Below are 17,045 nucleotides of genomic sequence, written 5' to 3' on the forward strand. Positions count from 1 at the left end.
TCCAACAATGCAGAGATAAAAAAGACAAATAATATAAAAATAACGACAACATTTCGCTACAATCGCATTAACATCTGCAAACCATGTGTATGTGACCCCTCTCAGAAAATCGATTTCAAATACACAATGAGTAACGACAACTTGGCTATATACACAGGGAACCAGTACCAAGTTGATGTGCAGGGGTATGAGGTAATTGAGGTAGATATGTACATATAGGTAGGGATAAAATTACTAGACAACGGGATAGATAATAAACGGTAACAGCAGCATATGTGATAAATCAAAAGGGATTAGTATGAAAAGGGTCAAGGAAGGTATTCCAGGTAGCTATTGATGAATTATTAAACTAACTATTTAGCAGTCTTATAGCTTAGGGGTGGAAGCTGTCCAGGGTCCTGTTGGTTCCAGACATGGTGCATCGGTACCACAATTTTTAGGGCCTTCCTCTGACACTGCCTGGTATAGAGGTCCTGGATGGCAGGATGCTTGGCCCCAGTGGTGTACTGGGACTTACGCACTACCCTCTGTAACACCTAGCGGTTGGATGTTAAGCAGCTGCCACACCAAGCAGTGATGCAACCAGTCAAGATGCTCTCAAAGGTGCAGCTTTATCATTTTTAGAGGATCGGAGTGCCCATGACAAATCTTTTCAGCCTCCTGAGGGGGAAGAGGCATTGTCGTGTCCTCTTCGCGACTCTGTTGGTGTGATGTGGACCATGATAATTCCTTAGTGATGTGGACACTGAGGCACTTGAAGCTCTCCACCTGCTCCACAGTCCTGGAACATATTCCCGTCTGTGCTAGCGAAACAGTGCTGCAGCGTAGCATCCGCTTCATTGGACCACTTCCATATTTTCCGCTTCACTGGTACTTCCTGTTTGAGTTTTTGCTTGTAACCTCGAAACAGGAGGATAGAGTTATGGTGAGAATTGCCAAATGGAGGGCGAGGGAGAACTTTGTGCGCGTCTCTGTGTGTGGAGTAAAGGTGATCTAGAGTTTTTTGTCTATAGTTGCACAGGTGACATGCTGGTAGAAATGAGGTGAAACGGATTTCCGTTTTCCTGCATCAAAGTCACCGACCATTAGGAGAGTTACCTCTGGGTGAGCATTTTCTTGTTTGCTTATGGCCCTATACAGCTCGTTGAGTGCAGTCTTAGTGTCGCATCGATAGTATGGTCTACAGCTAACAGAACAGAGGGTAGTTATTTGGTTGTTGTGGTGGGCTAATGAGGCTGCTGTATGCTAAAGGCTAGTTATGCTAAAGGCTATTACTGGGCTTTTTAGAAGATGATTTGTTAGCGTTACTGTTGTCATTGAGGGCTTGTAAGTTTGTGGTAGGTAGCACTAGTAGTGGTATACAATGTCGTCTTACCTCTTGCCCACTGAGTAGGCTGATACCACAGGTAGTGTGCAGGGCAGGAGCATGTAGGAGGCCACTCTGACCAGCAGCATCTCAGACACCTGCGCATACAGACCAGGCTTCTGCTGGCACGCCTCACAGAACACTACAGTTATAGAGACACAATATGTCACACTTCGCTGATACGGGCACAGCCTCAGATCACTTTCAGTGACACATAATCAATCACACGTCACTGACAATAGCATAGTGACAACACAATGTTATAACTAGGTAACAACAGCTTTTAACAGCTTTGAGCAGAAAAGATTGGAAAGTCTAGGTCAGGGATGGGCAACTTTGATGGGGGTGGGACCGTGGTGCCCACAAAAAAATCTGAACTCGCAGGTCTGCATACATACATCCATGCCCACACATGCAGTCAGAGGGGGCCTCCCACCTTGCAAGTGAAACATTTAAGCATCCCCCCTCTTGACGGAGGAGGGGAAAAATAGCATTTTAAGAGCTAAGTTCCTGCAATTATACACATTCTGCCATGGGGCGTAGAGAAAATGTTGCAGTTTTAAACCACGTTTGCTACAATTCTACACATTTTTCCATGGGGCGGAGAAAAGATTTTGCAGTTTTTAAAGTTTTTATATCTGAGTGACTAACAAAATCAATGGGGGCTCCCTGATCGGTAATTTGACGATGATCATGATTACTGCAAGTTTAGATAGCTGGCTAAACTGGAATTTATCAATCCCCCCAAGAATTGCTGACATGGGCTAATTGACTGACTGTCAGTAGCTAAGTTTCCATACAATCTGTGACAGATTTTCATGTGAATATTCTAAAATCTGCATAAAACAATATGCGCATTTTCCCACCAGAGATGTGTTTCCATCAAACTGACTTTTTGCGGCTAAAGGACTGGTCATGTTGACGTAGCGCACACAATGTCTGCATTTATTAAATTGTACCGCCATTTCATGTTTCCATCAGCCTGGTGGTGACTTTTTGTCATGCGTCAGGTAATTCATCCGCCTGAATTAAATAGTACCTGCAAAACACCAGTCTCAATGTCAACAGTGAAGAGGCGACTCTGGGATGCTGGCCTTCTAGGCAGAGTTGCAAAGAAAAAGCCATATCTCAGACTGGCCAATAAAAAGAAAAGATTAAGATGGGCAAAAGAACACAGACATTGGACAGAGGAACTCTGCCTAGAAGGCCAGTGTCCCGGAGTTGCCGCTTCAAGGTTGACGTTGAGACTGGTGTTTTGCGGGTACTATTTAATGAAGCTGCCAGATGTGTCTGTTTATCAAACTAAACACTAATGTACTTGTCCTCTTGCTCAGTTGTGCATCGGGGACTCCCACTCCTCTTTCTATTCTGGTTAGAGCCAGTTTGCGCTGTTCTGTGAAGGGAATAGTACACAGCATTGTACGAGATCTTCAGTTTCTTGGCAATTTCTCACATGGAAAAGCCTTCATTTCTCAGAACAATAATAGACTAAAGAGTTACAGAAGAAAGTTCTTTGTTTCTGGACATTTTGAGCCTGTAATTGAACCCACAAATGCTGAAGCTCCAGATACTGAACTAGTCTCAAGAAGTCCGGTTTTAATGCTTCTATAATCGAGACAACAGTTTTCAGCTGTGCTAACATAATTGCAAAAGGGTTTTCTAATGATCAATTTGCCTTTCAAAATGATAAACTTGGATTATCTAACACAACGTGCCATTGGAACACAGGAGTGATGGTTGCTGATAATGGACTTCTGTACGCCTATGAAGATATTCCATTTAAAACATCATCCGTTTCTTTTCTTTCAAAAACAAGGACATTTCTAAGTGACCCCAAACTTTTGAACGGTATATATATACAAAAAAGTGCAAATTGATACGTAGGCCTACAAAATGGCGCGGGACGCAAGTTGCCCATCCCTGGTCTAGGATGACCTCCTATCTACCTTTCTTGATTTGGGTTGGCAGGTTGTCAACAATATGCTCATCCAAACACCAGTGTTGCTTCCTCAGGAAGCGGAGCCGCCAGAACATCCCGTTCTTAGTGGTTTCCATGGCGATGGGCTTGCAGCAGCAGGTGGCTTCTGATAGGTTGGGGCCGGCAGTCGGACACTCCAGCTTTAGCAGATCTGACATCATAAACGATACATTAATAATCTTTGTAATACAACATAGACTAGTTGTTTGTTTAGCACAAAAAACGGTGCGTGGCAACTATGGGGCAAAACAGACAGGTTTGGCTTAGATTGTTTTTGTCTCAATGTTTATTGAAACCATAAATACATTTGCACAATGAGCATCTGTTGTCTCTCAAATACATTGTTACAGTTGTTGGTTAGCTAGCTAGCCATATTAGCATTGACATGAAATCAGTTAAAACACCTCAAAACAAGACATGGTAATCAAGATTAAACTAGATGAAACAAGCCACCTACGAGTCCCCACACGACAGCTTCTTTTCATTGTTGCTAGCTATCTGACTGTTCAGAATCATAACAAAACACGGCTTCTCAAACCATCGATGCGCGCACATTTTACTGATGTTGTCAGCCAATCCGTCTATACAAATATTACACCATAAATAAGTGTTGGTTTACCATAATGGAAATGGAAATTAGTGCTGGTTTACTTTACACTTCATTTTGAACCCTGTACAATTGACATCATTGATGCTCACTGCGTATATGTCACAGTAGCTTATGATCTTAGCACAGCCCACTATTACTGTCAAAGGCAACATGGTAATACTCACGGTTCTCCTCAAGAAAGCGAAGGGCGTCCTTGTAGCCACTCTGACATATCTCTGCCATGACCTGTCAAAGAAAACACATAGATCGTACCTATTGAGGTAGGGGATCATAAGCAAGAGGTAAATTGAATAAATATACTGCTCATATAAAAGAGACAGAGGATACCCATAAGGCCGATATTTTGTTAATCATATAACAACCGATATATAACCACACAAAATACAGGGCAACGGCTCAGACACATTCATCATGTCATGTGTTACAACTATTACAATTTCACTTACTGATTAGCAATCATGTTATTGCTGATACTTTTTGGAGAAATGTCCTCTGGTCTGATGAAACAAAAATAGAACTGTTTGGCAATAATGACCATTGTTATGTTTGGAGGAAAAAGGGGGAGGCTTGCAAGCCGAAGAACACTATCCCAACCGTGAAGCACGAGGTTGGCAGCATCATGTTGTGGGGGTGCTTTGCTGCAGAAGGGAGTGGTGTAATTCACAAAATAGATGGCATCATGAGGTAGCAAAATTCTGTGGATATATTGAAGCAACATCTCAAGACATCAATCAGGAAGTTAAAGTTTGGTCGCAAATGGGTCTTCCAAATGGACAATGACCCCAAGCATACTTACAAAGTTGTGGCAAAATGGCTTAAGGACAACAAAGTCAAGGTATTGGAGTGGCCATCACAAAGCCCTGACCTCAATCTTATAGACAATTTGTGGGCAGAACTGAAAAGGCATGTGTGAGCAAGGAGGCCTACAAACCTTACTCAATTACACCAGCTCTGTCTGGAGGAATGGGCCAAAATTCATGTTAACCCTCGCAAGGCTGCTGGCCCGCACGGCATCCATAGCCGCTTCCTCAGAGCATGCACAGACCAGCTGGCTGGTGTGTTTACGGACATATTCAATCGCTCCCTATCTCAGTCTGCAGTTCCCACATGCTTCAAGATGGCCGCGATTGTTCCTGTTCCCAAGATAACTGAACTAGATGACTACCACCCCGTAGCACTCACTTCTGTCATCATGAAGTGCTTTGAGAAACTAGTCAAGGATCATATCACCTCCACCTTACCTGCCACCCTAGACCCACTTCAGTTTGCATACCGCCCCAGCAGGTCCACAGACGATGCCAGGTGGTGAAGGTAGGAAACAACATTTTCACTTCACTGACCCTCACACTGGGGCCCCACAAGGGTGCCTGCTCAGCCCCCTCCTGTACTCCCTTTTCACCCATGACTGCATGGCCATTCACACCTCCAACTCAATCATCAAGTTTGCAGACGACACAACAATAGTGGGCTTGATTACCAACAACGACAAGACAGGCTACAGGGAGGAGGTGAGGGCACTCGGAGTGTGGTGTCAGGCGAATAACCTCTCACTCAACATCAACAAAACAAAGGAGATGATCATGGACTTCAGGAAACAGCAGAGGGAGCACCCTCCTATCCACATCAAAGGGACAGTAGTAGAGAAGCTGGAAAGTTTTAAGTTCCTCAGCGTACACATCACAGACAAACTGAAATGGTCCACCCACACAGACAGTGTGGTGAAGAAGGAGCAACAGAGCCTCTTCAACCTCAGGAGGTTGAAGAAATTTGGCTTGTCACCTAAAACCCGGACAAACTTTTACAGATGCACAATTGAGAGCATCCTGTCAGGCTGTATCACTGCCCGGAAAGGCAACTGCACCGCCCTCAACTGCAAGGCTCTCCAGAGGGTGGTGCAGTCTGCACAGTGCATCACCGGGGGCAAACTGCCTGCCCTCCAGGACATCTACAGCACCCGAGGCCAAAAAGATCATCAAGGATAACAACCACCCGAGCCACTGCCTGTTCACCTCACTACCATCCAGAAGGTGAGGTCAGTACATGTGCATCATAACTAGGACCGAGAGACTGAAAAACAGCTTCTATCTCAAGGTCATCAGACTGCTAAATAGCAATCACTAACTCAGAGTGGCTGCTGCCTGAATAGAGACTCAAATCATTGACCACTTAAATAAATGGGATAACTAGTCACTTTAAACAATGCCACTTTAGTAATGTTTACATATCTTACATTACTCATCTCATATGTATATACTGTATCTTGTACCATCTATTGCATCTTGCCTATGCCGCTCGGCCATCGCTCATCCATATATCTTATTCCATCCCTTTAGATCCCTGTATATTAGGTAGTCATTGGGGAATTGTTAGATTACTTGTTCGATATTACTGCACTGTCGGAAATAGAAGCACAAGCACTTCGCTACACTCGCATTAACATCTGCTAACCATGTGTATGTGACAAATTACATTTGATTTGATTAAAGTATGGGCATTCGTACACAGCCTGTGTATGTGTGAAGTTAGTCAGAGTTGGTTAAACACTAGTACATGTGAGGGAAATGAAGGGTTTAGTTTGTGTGAATGTGTGTGCATGTTCTATGTAGGGCCTCTGCACATGACTCTGTCAGTGGGATTTGTGGCCACAGGGATTACATAATCCTAAAATTCCAGAAAACACAACATTCCATGAAGGCAAAAGATGGTGGCAGATCTTGGATTGCAGCAACAATAATAACACAGTGAAAACTAAACTAAGAGACACAGATCAACCTCAAAGAGGGATTCGCCTCGCACTAAAAGTTGACTCCCATGTAATTTTCCAGACAGTGAAGGAGAATGAGGAACACAGGGAATGTATCAACAATAACAGAAGCCAATAATGTCCTGCCAGTACTGATCACTGTGGAGTTAGGGAGGGACAGGGCAGGTTAATGATTAGATAGGAAGTACTGTATGGGGACTGAAGGTAGGAGGCAGAGTCCAAAGAGGAGACAGGGTAGGGGGAAGTTGGGGTTATATAACTAGGAAATAGGATAGTGGGAGGTCAGGGGTCAAGTTATAAGGTGTCCAGTCACCCATACCAGACCACTAGACTCTCCTATAGAAAAGTAAATAGAATGTTTAGAACCATGGAAAACTACTATTTCAAGGGTACCTAAATAAGGTTTTCTTTCAGTCAACTTGGTTCAACATTTCACTATGGAACATGCCCTTATTTGGTTGAAACCTTATTCAATCACGCCTACAGGCCAATCAGAGCTATGTGGTTGTACACCCCCGCGTGTCTATATAACACCCTGCACTGCTCTGGTTTCCTTATTCTTCTATTTGGTTACTATCTGGTTTCTAGCCCGTTAAGCAGATTTCTTCCGAAAACTAGCTCTCAACTTAACTGTTCTTTTCGGTGTGGGTTACCACCCCACCACGGAGCATCGAGTTCCTTATTTTCTATTTTCAGAAATTCTGCTAACTTCAGCTTCACTTTACCGATTGAAGTTACCTCAGTTAGCTTGTTAGCAGAGCTTTTTGTCATCCGCTGGCTACAGTACACATGTTGCCTGGCTTACAAACAATTGGCGTTGTTAGCTAGCTAGCTGTACTGCTTTAACATCCCGCTAATAGCAGGTTCCCACAAATGTTTCTACTTCTAGCTCTCCATCAGTTCCCACTGTTCGGGGTTAGCTAGCTGAATTTTCGAGTGTCTTGGCTTGTTAGTGGGCTAATGGCACCACTGGTGTTTTAGCTAGTGTAGGCGCAAACGGTACATATAGGGACAAAATAATACTGTAGAGCAAAGGTGTACATTAGACCACAAGAGGAAGAGGACACACTTAGAGTGCATTTGCCATTCTGGTAAAAACAGGAAACCAAGAAATAACAGACATAATGGCCAAAGCCATAAAATGCATAAATGCTTAGGGTAAAGTGCATTGTCTATTGTAGAGGACAGGAAACCAAAGCAAGGCCATGGGTGCATAGGACAGCTGGACATACCGAGGTCAGAGGGACACACAAAGGAGGGTGTCAGCCAAATGACCAACTGCAACTACTTCCGGCGCCGACAGAGATGGCCGCCTCGCTTCGCGTTCCTAGGAAACTATGCAGTTTTTTGTTTTTTTACGTGTTATTTCTTACATTGGTACCCCAGGTCATCTTAGGTTTCATTACATACAGTCGAGAAGAACTACTGAACATAAGAGCAGCGTCAACTCACCATCAGTACGACCAAGAATATGACTTTCGCGAAGCGGACCCTGTGTTCTGCCTTTCACCCAGGACAACGGAATGGATCCCAGCCGGCGACCCCAAAAAACGACTTAGAAAAAGGGGAAAACGAAGCGGTCTTCTGGTCAGACTCCGGAGACGGGCACATCGTGCACCACTCCCTAGCATTCTCCTCGCCAATGTCCAGTCTCTTGACAACAAGGTTGATGAAACCCGAGCAAGGGTAGCATTCCAGAGGGACATCAGAGACTGCAACGTTCTTTGCTTCAAGGAAACATGGCTCACTGGAGAGACGCTATCGGAGACGGTGCAGCCAGCTGGTTTCTCCACGCATCGCGGCGACAGAAACAAACATCTTTCTGGTAAGAAGAGGGGCGGGGGCGTATGCTTTATGGTTAACGTGACGTGGTGTGGCCAAAACAACATACAGGAACTCAAGTCCTTCTGTTCACCTGATTTAGAATTCCTCACAATCAAATGTAGACCGCATTATCTACCAAGGGAATTCTCTTCGATTATAATCACAGCCGTATATATTCCCCCCCAAGCAGACACATCGATGGCTCTGAACTAACTTTATTTGACTCTTTGCAAACTGGAATCCATATATCCGGAGGCTGCATTCATTGTAGCTGGGGATTTTAACAAGGCTAATCTGAAAACAAGACTCCCTAAATTTTATCAGCATATCGATTGCGCAACCAGGGCGGGAAAAACCTTGGATCATTGCTATTCCAACTTCCGCGACGCATATAAGGCCCTGCCCCGCCATCCTTTCGGAAAAGCTGACCACGACTCCATTTTGTTGATCCCTGCCTACAGACAGAAACTAAAACAAGAAGCTCCCGCGCTGAGGTCTGTTCAACGCTGGTCCGACCAATCTGATTCTACACTCCAAGACTGCTTCCATCACGTGGACTGGGATATGTTCCGTATTGCGTCAGACGACAACATTGACGAATACGCTGATTCGGTGTGTGAGTTCATTAGAACGTGCGTTGAAGATGTCGTTCCCATAGCAACGATTAAAACATTCCCAAACCAGAAACCGTGGATTGATGGCAGCATTCGCGTGCAACTGAAAGCGTGAACCACTGCTTTTAATCAGGGCAAGGTGACTGGAAACATGACCGAATACAAACAGTGTAACTATTCCCTCCGCAAGGCAATCAAACAAGCTAAGCGTCAGTATAGAGACAAAGTAGAATCTCAATTCAACGGCTCAGACACAAGAGGTATGTGGCAGGGTCTACAGTCAATCACGGATTACAAAAAGAGAACCAGCACCGTCACGGACCAGGATGTCTTGCTCCCAGGCAGACTAAATAACTTTTTTGCCCGCTTTGAGGACAATACAGTGCCACTGACACTACCCGCAGCTAAAACATGCGGACTCTCCTTCACTGCAGCCGACGTGAGGAAAACATTTAAACGTGTCAACCCTCGCAAGGCTGCAGGCCCAGACGGCATCCCCAGCCGCGCCCTCAGAGCATGCGCAGACCAGCTGGCTGGTGTGTTTACGGACATATTCAATCAATCCCTATCCCAGTCTGTTGTTCCCACATGCTTCAAGAGGGCCACCATTGTTCCTGTTCCCAAGAAAGCTAAGGTAACTGAGCTAAACGACTACCGCCCCGTGGCACTCACTTCCGTCATCATGAAGTGCTTTGAGAGACTAGTCAAGGACCATATCACCTCCACCCTACCTGACACCCTAGACCCACTCCAATTTGCTTACCGCCCAAATAGGTCCACAGACGATGCAATCTCAACCACACTGCACACTGCCCTAACCCATCTGGACAAGAGGAATACCTATATGAGAATGCTGTTCGTCGACTACAGCTCGGCATTTAACACCATAGTGCCCTCCAAGCTCGTCATCAAGCTCGAGACCCTGGGTCTCGACCCCGCCCTGTGCAACTGGGTACTTGACTTCCTGACGGGCCGCCCCCAGGTGGTGAGGGTAGGCAACAACATCTCCACCCCGCTGATCCTCAACACTGGGGCCCCACAAGGGTGCGTTCTGAGCCCTCTCCTGTACTCCCTGTTCACCCACGACTGCGTGGCCACGCACGCCTCCAAATCAATCATCAAGTTTGCGGACGACACAACAGTGGTAGGCTTGATTACCAACAATGACGAGACGGCCTACAGGGAGGAGGTGAGGGCCCTCGGAGTGTGGTGTCAGGAAAATAACCTCACACTCAACGTCAACAAAACTAAGGAGATGATTGTGGACTTCAGGAAACAGCAGAGGGAACACCCCCCTATCCACATCGATGGAACAGTAGTGGAGAGGGTAGTAAGTTTTAAGTTCCTCGGCGTACACATCACAGACAAACTGAATTGGTCCACACAGACAGACAGCATCATGAAGAAGGCGCAGCAGCGCCTCTTCAACCTCAGGAGGCTGAAGAAATTTGGCTTATCACCAAAAGCACTCACAAACTTCTACAGATGCACAATCGAGAGCATCCTGTCGGGCTGTATCACCGCCTGGTACGGCAACTGCTCCGCCCACAACCGTAAGGCTCTCCAGAGGGTAGTGAGGTCTGCACAACGCATCACCGGGGGCAAACTACCTGCCCTCCAGGACACCTACACCACCCGATGTCACAGGAAGGCCATAAAGATCATCAAGGACAGCAACCACTCGAGCCACTGCCTGTTCACCCCGCTATCATCCAGAAGGCGAGGTCAGTACAGGTGCATCAAAGCTGGGACCGAGAGACTGAAAAACAGATTCTATCTCAAGGCCATCAGACTGTTAAACAGCCACCACTAACATTGAGTGGCTGCTGCCAACACACCGACTCAACTCCAGCCACTTTAATAATGGGAATTGATGGGAAATGATGTAAAATATATCACTAGCCACTTTAAACAATGCTACCTAATATAATGTTCCCTACATTATTCATCTCATATGTATACGTATATACTGTACTCTATATCATCTACTGCATCCTTATGTAATACATGTACCACTAGCCACTTTAACTATGCCACTTTGTTTACATACTCATCTCATATGTATATACTGCACTCAATACCATCTACTGTATCTTGCCTATGCCACTCTGTACCATCACTCATTCATATATCTTTATGTACATATTCTTTATCCCCTTACACTTGTGTCTATAAGGTAGTAGTTTTGGAATTGTTAGCTAGATTACTTGTTGGTTATTACTGCATTGTCGGAACTAGAAGCACAAGCATTTCGCTACACTCGCACTAACATCTGCTAACCATGTGTATGTGACAAATAAAATTTGATTTGATTTTCAGATGGACTATAGACATAGTACATATATCATTCATAGGACATGAAAGGGTCCTGCCACCATTATAATCTAATCATAATCTAATCAAGAGCGGATATAGGCATTATTGGGCATGAACAAGCAGGAAGCCTGAACTGAAAGATAATGGTGGCAGATGACCTGAGGGAAGTAACTTCATAAACATGTGGAATGGACTCATATGCTGTGTGTGTATAAATACAGAGCCAGTGCTCTGGGAAAGTGTGTGTTCCGCGGACCATCTAGGCTTCTGATATTTTTGTATTAAAAGCCTATATTGAATTCACAAGTTGTTGTAAGTGTTATATTTTGAAACGATTCTACACGACACTAGCAACCTCTGGGCTAAACCGCAATTCTGGTTTGTTTGACTAGCACGAGCGGTGCTGTTTCTTCAGACAGACACAGTCCACTCACCAGCTGCACGCTCACCAGCAACGCGGTGCCTCAGAGCACAGACGTCACTCCAAGCAACGAGCAGCGGAGACGCCCTCGGCTTCACCTGGAGGAAAGGGGAAGAAGTGGCACACCTAGTGCTAGGTGCGGGGCTCGAAGATCCAGCAGAGTTCCTTTGACCTTGGCAACCAGAGTCTCCTCGGAGTCCTGTGTGAGGTCACACAAGCTCATTTACACATGGTATAGGTGTTGCACAGGAGCTCCCATCAAGATCCATAAGCCCTCGTTGGGGCGGGTCAACACTACTCTTCCCCAAGTATAGTTCTCAAATAAAGAGCTCCCATCACATCCAGGCCCACGGGCTGAGGGTGATGGTTCAGCATGTTCCCATGCAAAACAATCAACTTCTTGAGGGTGTCATTGTCCGGCCATCAGGCCTGGCAGGGCCCCTGTCTCTTCCACAAGAGTTGCCCACATGTGAAGTTGCCCCAAGTGGGGTGACTGCCACAGGGCTCCTCATCCCCACCAAGAGACAGGCGGGTTCCCTTACATCTCACAGAGAGCAGTGGGGCACGAGTGCAGTCTACCCTTGGGTCCCATGCACTGTAGACCAGGGGTACAGACTACAATTCGCAGGGGCCCCCCCGATTTTCATGGGAATAGTACAGCGGCCCGAATCCTTAGAGATGAGAAACAGTCTCTGTTGGCCAAAGGAGCCACACACGTGGTGCTGAGGGAGGAAGCTCACCAGGGCTTATTCAGACATTACTTCTTGGTCCCCCCCCAAAAAAGGGGATCCTGGATTTGCAGCACCTCAACAAGTATCTCAAAGTCTACAGATTTCGATTGACTGGTTGATCTGACGTGTTGATCTGCGCAGACAGTCGGGTGCAGGCAACGGAGCACATAGTCCAGTTGTTGTCATACCTGCTCGCTTCTAGGCTTCAGGATAAATCGTGCCAAAAGCTTACGCCTTATCGACCCAGCAGAAAATATTTTAGGGATTGTCTCTGGACTCTGTAGCCTGTTGAGCAGCCCTCACCGTGGAGACAGCGACGGCTTTTCGCCACTGTGTTTTGCCCAGCAACATCAGCTCATGGCCTCCATGATTGTGGCAGTTCTGCTTGGTCTCCTCCTCATGAAACTTCAAGCAATGGGTGACCTCACTCCACTTGGACCCATCTCTCCACCATCACAGGTGCGTGCTTCTCTCTGCAAATTGTATATCGGCACTTCAATACTGGAAAGATCCATCCCTCTTGACGCGGGGCTGCCCTACCTGGCATGTGACGCGGGGCTGCAACACATGCCAGGTAGACTAAACTGAAGTGCAGATTTACTGTCGTGGGGGAACCCCCTACCAGGGGCGTGGTGACATCATCCTGAAGTCATCAAGGAGGTGTCGGGGCGTTAAGGCATGGTTGCCATCGATCTGTTCACATTGGACAATGTGCCCTGTCGCATGTTCTTCGTGATGAGAGATCATGCAATGCTCTTCTAGGCGTGAACGCGCTGGCCCACAAGTGGCCAGACGTGCTTCTGTACGCCTTCCCTCCAGTGGGCCTGACCCCCCCTACTCTGAACAGAGTGAGAGCAAACAGTCTATCCCTCATCCTGATAGCTCCGCATTGCCCGGGAAGCCATGGCTGACAGAGATTGTACCTCTCCTGTACGCGCAACCATGGCGCCTCCCACAGCTCAGGGATCTGCTATCCAAAGAGCAAGGCGAAATATTCCACCCTCATCCCGAGCTGATGGATCTCTGAGCCTGACCTGTGAGAGGTCCAACTTAGACTCAGCGGGCTTGCCTCCGAGCGTGGTTGCCACAATTCAGAGCACCACAGCTCCTTCTACAAGAGGTGGAGGGTATTTGAGAGGTTGTGTTAGAGACAAGAGTTGGTGTCCTTTCAGTGTTCCTTCCCTGCCGTTCTCTCCTTCCTACAGGAATTTTTCGACAAGGGCAAGGCGTTAGCGACCTTCATCCGCTCTCGGTTCATCCTTTATGCACTCAGTTTGCCCCTGACTACTCCAAGGTTATGATACAGCCTCACGCTGCATTCATTCCTAAGGTCATTCCCATGACTTATTATAGTCAAGCCACTGACCTCTGTCCCCTCCACCCTCCGCTGTTCTCTTTTCCAGAGCAGCAGTGCCTTAACTAGTTGAGTCCGGTGTGCACACTGCGCATCTACATAGACAGTACTAGGCCATTCCTGAGTTGTGACTAACTGTTTGTTTGCTTCAGCAACCCTGCTCTGGGAAGGGCTTTGCCCAAACAAGGCCTCTCCCAGTGGGTAGTGGAGGCTATCACCAAGGCATACAGTTGTCAGGGATTGCGGTCTCCCCTAGGTGTTCGGGCACATTCCACTATAGGAATTGCCACTGTTCAGAGGCATCTCCGTCTTGGTGATTTGTGTGGCGGATAGTTGAGCTTCCCCTCACAGCTTCCCCTCACATACTGCGCCTTCCCTGGTGCACACAATCCTTGGTGCTGGAGCTCAGTAGGATATATCAGGTACATTACCATGTACCAAAACAGGCTTCTCAGGATACTGACTATTGGCAATCGGTGCGTTTTGCAAGTATCCCATAGTGAGATGTCGAACCGAGTTGAGAGAAAGAAAAGGTTGGATTACAGTATGTAACCCCAGTTCAGTGTAGGAGATGAGGGAGACATCTCACCAGATTGCACTTGTCTAAGAGGTAGTTCTGAGAATGAGGAAACCAGAGCAGTGCAGGGTGTTATATAGACATGCAATGCATACACCCACAAAGCTCTGATTGGCCTGTTAGGCGTGATTGAATAAGACTTCAACCAATGACCCGCAGAAGAGGGCGTGTCCCATAGTGAGATGCCTCCCTTGACTCCTTCAGTTACACACCGTAACCCAAACATTTCATAACACATTCATAACCCATACATAAGGCATTTACAAGCAGTCATAAACAACCCATCTAATGAATGGGACTAAGGAGCATCCTGATCCTACATCCTACCTTTGGCAACAGGGCCTCCATAAGGACTTCATAACACATTCATAACACATAAATAACACATTGGTAAGCAGTCATAGCGGGCGTCCTACACTCTTAGAAAAATGGGTTGCAAAAGAGTTTTTCGGCTGTCCTCATAGGAGAACCCTCTGTGGAAAGGGTTCTACATGGAACCCAAAATGGTTCTACTTGGAACTAAAAAGGTTTCTGCAAAGAGTCCTATGTGGACAGCCGAAGAACCCGTTTAGGTTCTACATAGAAGAAAAGGTGCTAAGTGTGTACCTTGGGTTCTGGGGGGAACAAGGCCTTGCTGAGGCGGTACATGTTGCTCAGGTTCAACCGGATGGAGGTGTTGGTGAAACGAAGCTCGTGGAAGTTGAAGGAGGTGTCCCGGGGACAGATGTCGCTTTCGCCTGAGAATGGAGAGATGGTGATGGTGTTCTTCTGCTCTGACTGAGGAAGGTTGTCACTGATCCCCCCATCCACATAACGCTGGAGAGAGAAGAGGGGGGAGAGAGGGAGGAGGGAGAGCGAAAGTGAGAATACTTGGGTGTTTTTGGAACAATGCACAACTTACATCAGGACCACAGCCTCTCCACAGAACAAGACCCCCGGACATACTGTGGTCAAGATGTCTCAGGGCTGACAGAGATGACTGTTCTACATCTCTTGTACAGTATAAAGGCTACCAACTTAGAATGAATGTCAGATAAATCTTCTCTAAGAGGCTAGACACATCAATATAGCTGTTAAAGAATCCCCCTGCCAAGGGCGCTATATCACTGTTTTGTGTAAGCATTTGTTTATTTGCTTTCTGGAGCCGCGCTGTCTGAATTTCACCCATCCTCACACTTCGTCCCCCTCACCTGAGATATCAATATCTCCTCCAGTTCATGGCTTCAGCCAATCAGACAATAGCCATGTGTCTCAAATCTTTGCACGCTCTAGCCCTGCAGTCTCTCCAGGCCCTGATTGGCTAGCCAGCCTTACTCACGCTCTCCAAGGGAGTAAATATTGCCCGTACCTAAACTGTGTTATTCCAGTCTGTGAGTGTGGGTGAACATATGTGCATACGATTTGTGACTACAAAGTAAGTTGATGTCGCTGTTATTATTGTAGTATGTGCTAGAGTAGCAGTATTCCATGTAGTTCTCATTCCTGTTATTATTATGTTACTACTGATATTGTATGCAATGATGAGTCCTTGCTCTTGTTTGTTGCTGTGCATAGCAAACTATTTGTATAATATACAGTCCTTGTCATTAGTTTTACTGTGCTATTGCTACGCTAGTCATTCATCTGGTGTTACTATTTAATACATTGTTATTAGGTCATTGTTAGGTACAGTCCTTGTTGTTTAATCCCATACCCCATTATATCGTACTCTGAAAATATCTATTCAGGACAGTATATTTCTCCTGTATAGCATATTTACTCCCTCTCTATTTCTGTCCATTACAGAACCATACACATGTACATCTTCTCCTGTGTATGATTAAAGTTCCTGTGTGTGTTAACTCTGGGCTGTTTTATTCCCTCTAACCGGGGGCGGTGTGTTAGTGAGTCACAAACCAGGAAAATACGTAGAGCCGGGTCACTCTCTTTCAATTGCCCTGTGCTCGATACAGAAATGGATCAAGCTCATAGGCCATTAAAGCACTGACAGATACCCCTAGGTATTTTGAGGAGAGAGTAAGTAAATAATAGTATTTGGAAAATATATTATAAATATTGGTTGACTGCCTCCGCCTATCTTCTGCTAAAAAAACATGTCACTTAACCCAACTCGGTTGTCACTGAAATCGAATGTATACGATACGACATATTCAAGGAAACATTTTCCTTGAGGGCATATTAGGTGTGGCGTGTCAGCAGAAGATTTCCCCTAAACCAGCTTCTCCTCACTATCAAATCATGACCAAACAGACAGTACTATTTGGAGAATGAATCAACTTTGCCAGTCTTATGTAATTGCACGATGCAGCTCCATTTCAAGTACAGATTTGTGAATTAATTGACATTTTTCTAGTGTAAAACGCTTAGAACATCTGAGGGAAAAAAGGATATCAGTTCCAAAGCCAGATTAAGACTCAATTTGGCAGTGAGGTTGGCAAAAACATTGGGTTGTTAGTTGACCTGAAATGCACCTAGATCTATTTTTCTGGA

The 17,045-nt window shown here is 46.0% G+C and overlaps 1 protein-coding gene across 1 annotated transcript in view; it reads right to left on the reverse strand.

Moving 5' to 3' along the window:
* The window catches only part of LOC112214298 (patatin-like phospholipase domain-containing protein 2), a 30,768-nt gene that overhangs the window by 2,953 nt on the left and 10,770 nt on the right, over nt 1-17,045 (reverse strand). Inside the window, exons 4-7 of the mRNA XM_024372949.2 lie at nt 15,162-15,371; nt 4,119-4,179; nt 3,313-3,495; nt 1,376-1,508 (exon numbers count right to left, since the gene is read on the reverse strand). Coding sequence (XP_024228717.1) covers nt 1,376-1,508; nt 3,313-3,495; nt 4,119-4,179; nt 15,162-15,371 — 587 coding nt within the window. The remainder of the gene's footprint in view (nt 1-1,375; nt 1,509-3,312; nt 3,496-4,118; nt 4,180-15,161; nt 15,372-17,045) is intronic.

The sequence above is a fragment of the Oncorhynchus tshawytscha genome, linkage group LG15 (genome assembly GCF_018296145.1).
Source record: "Oncorhynchus tshawytscha isolate Ot180627B linkage group LG15, Otsh_v2.0, whole genome shotgun sequence".
Classification (NCBI taxonomy): Eukaryota; Metazoa; Chordata; class Actinopteri; order Salmoniformes; family Salmonidae; genus Oncorhynchus; species Oncorhynchus tshawytscha.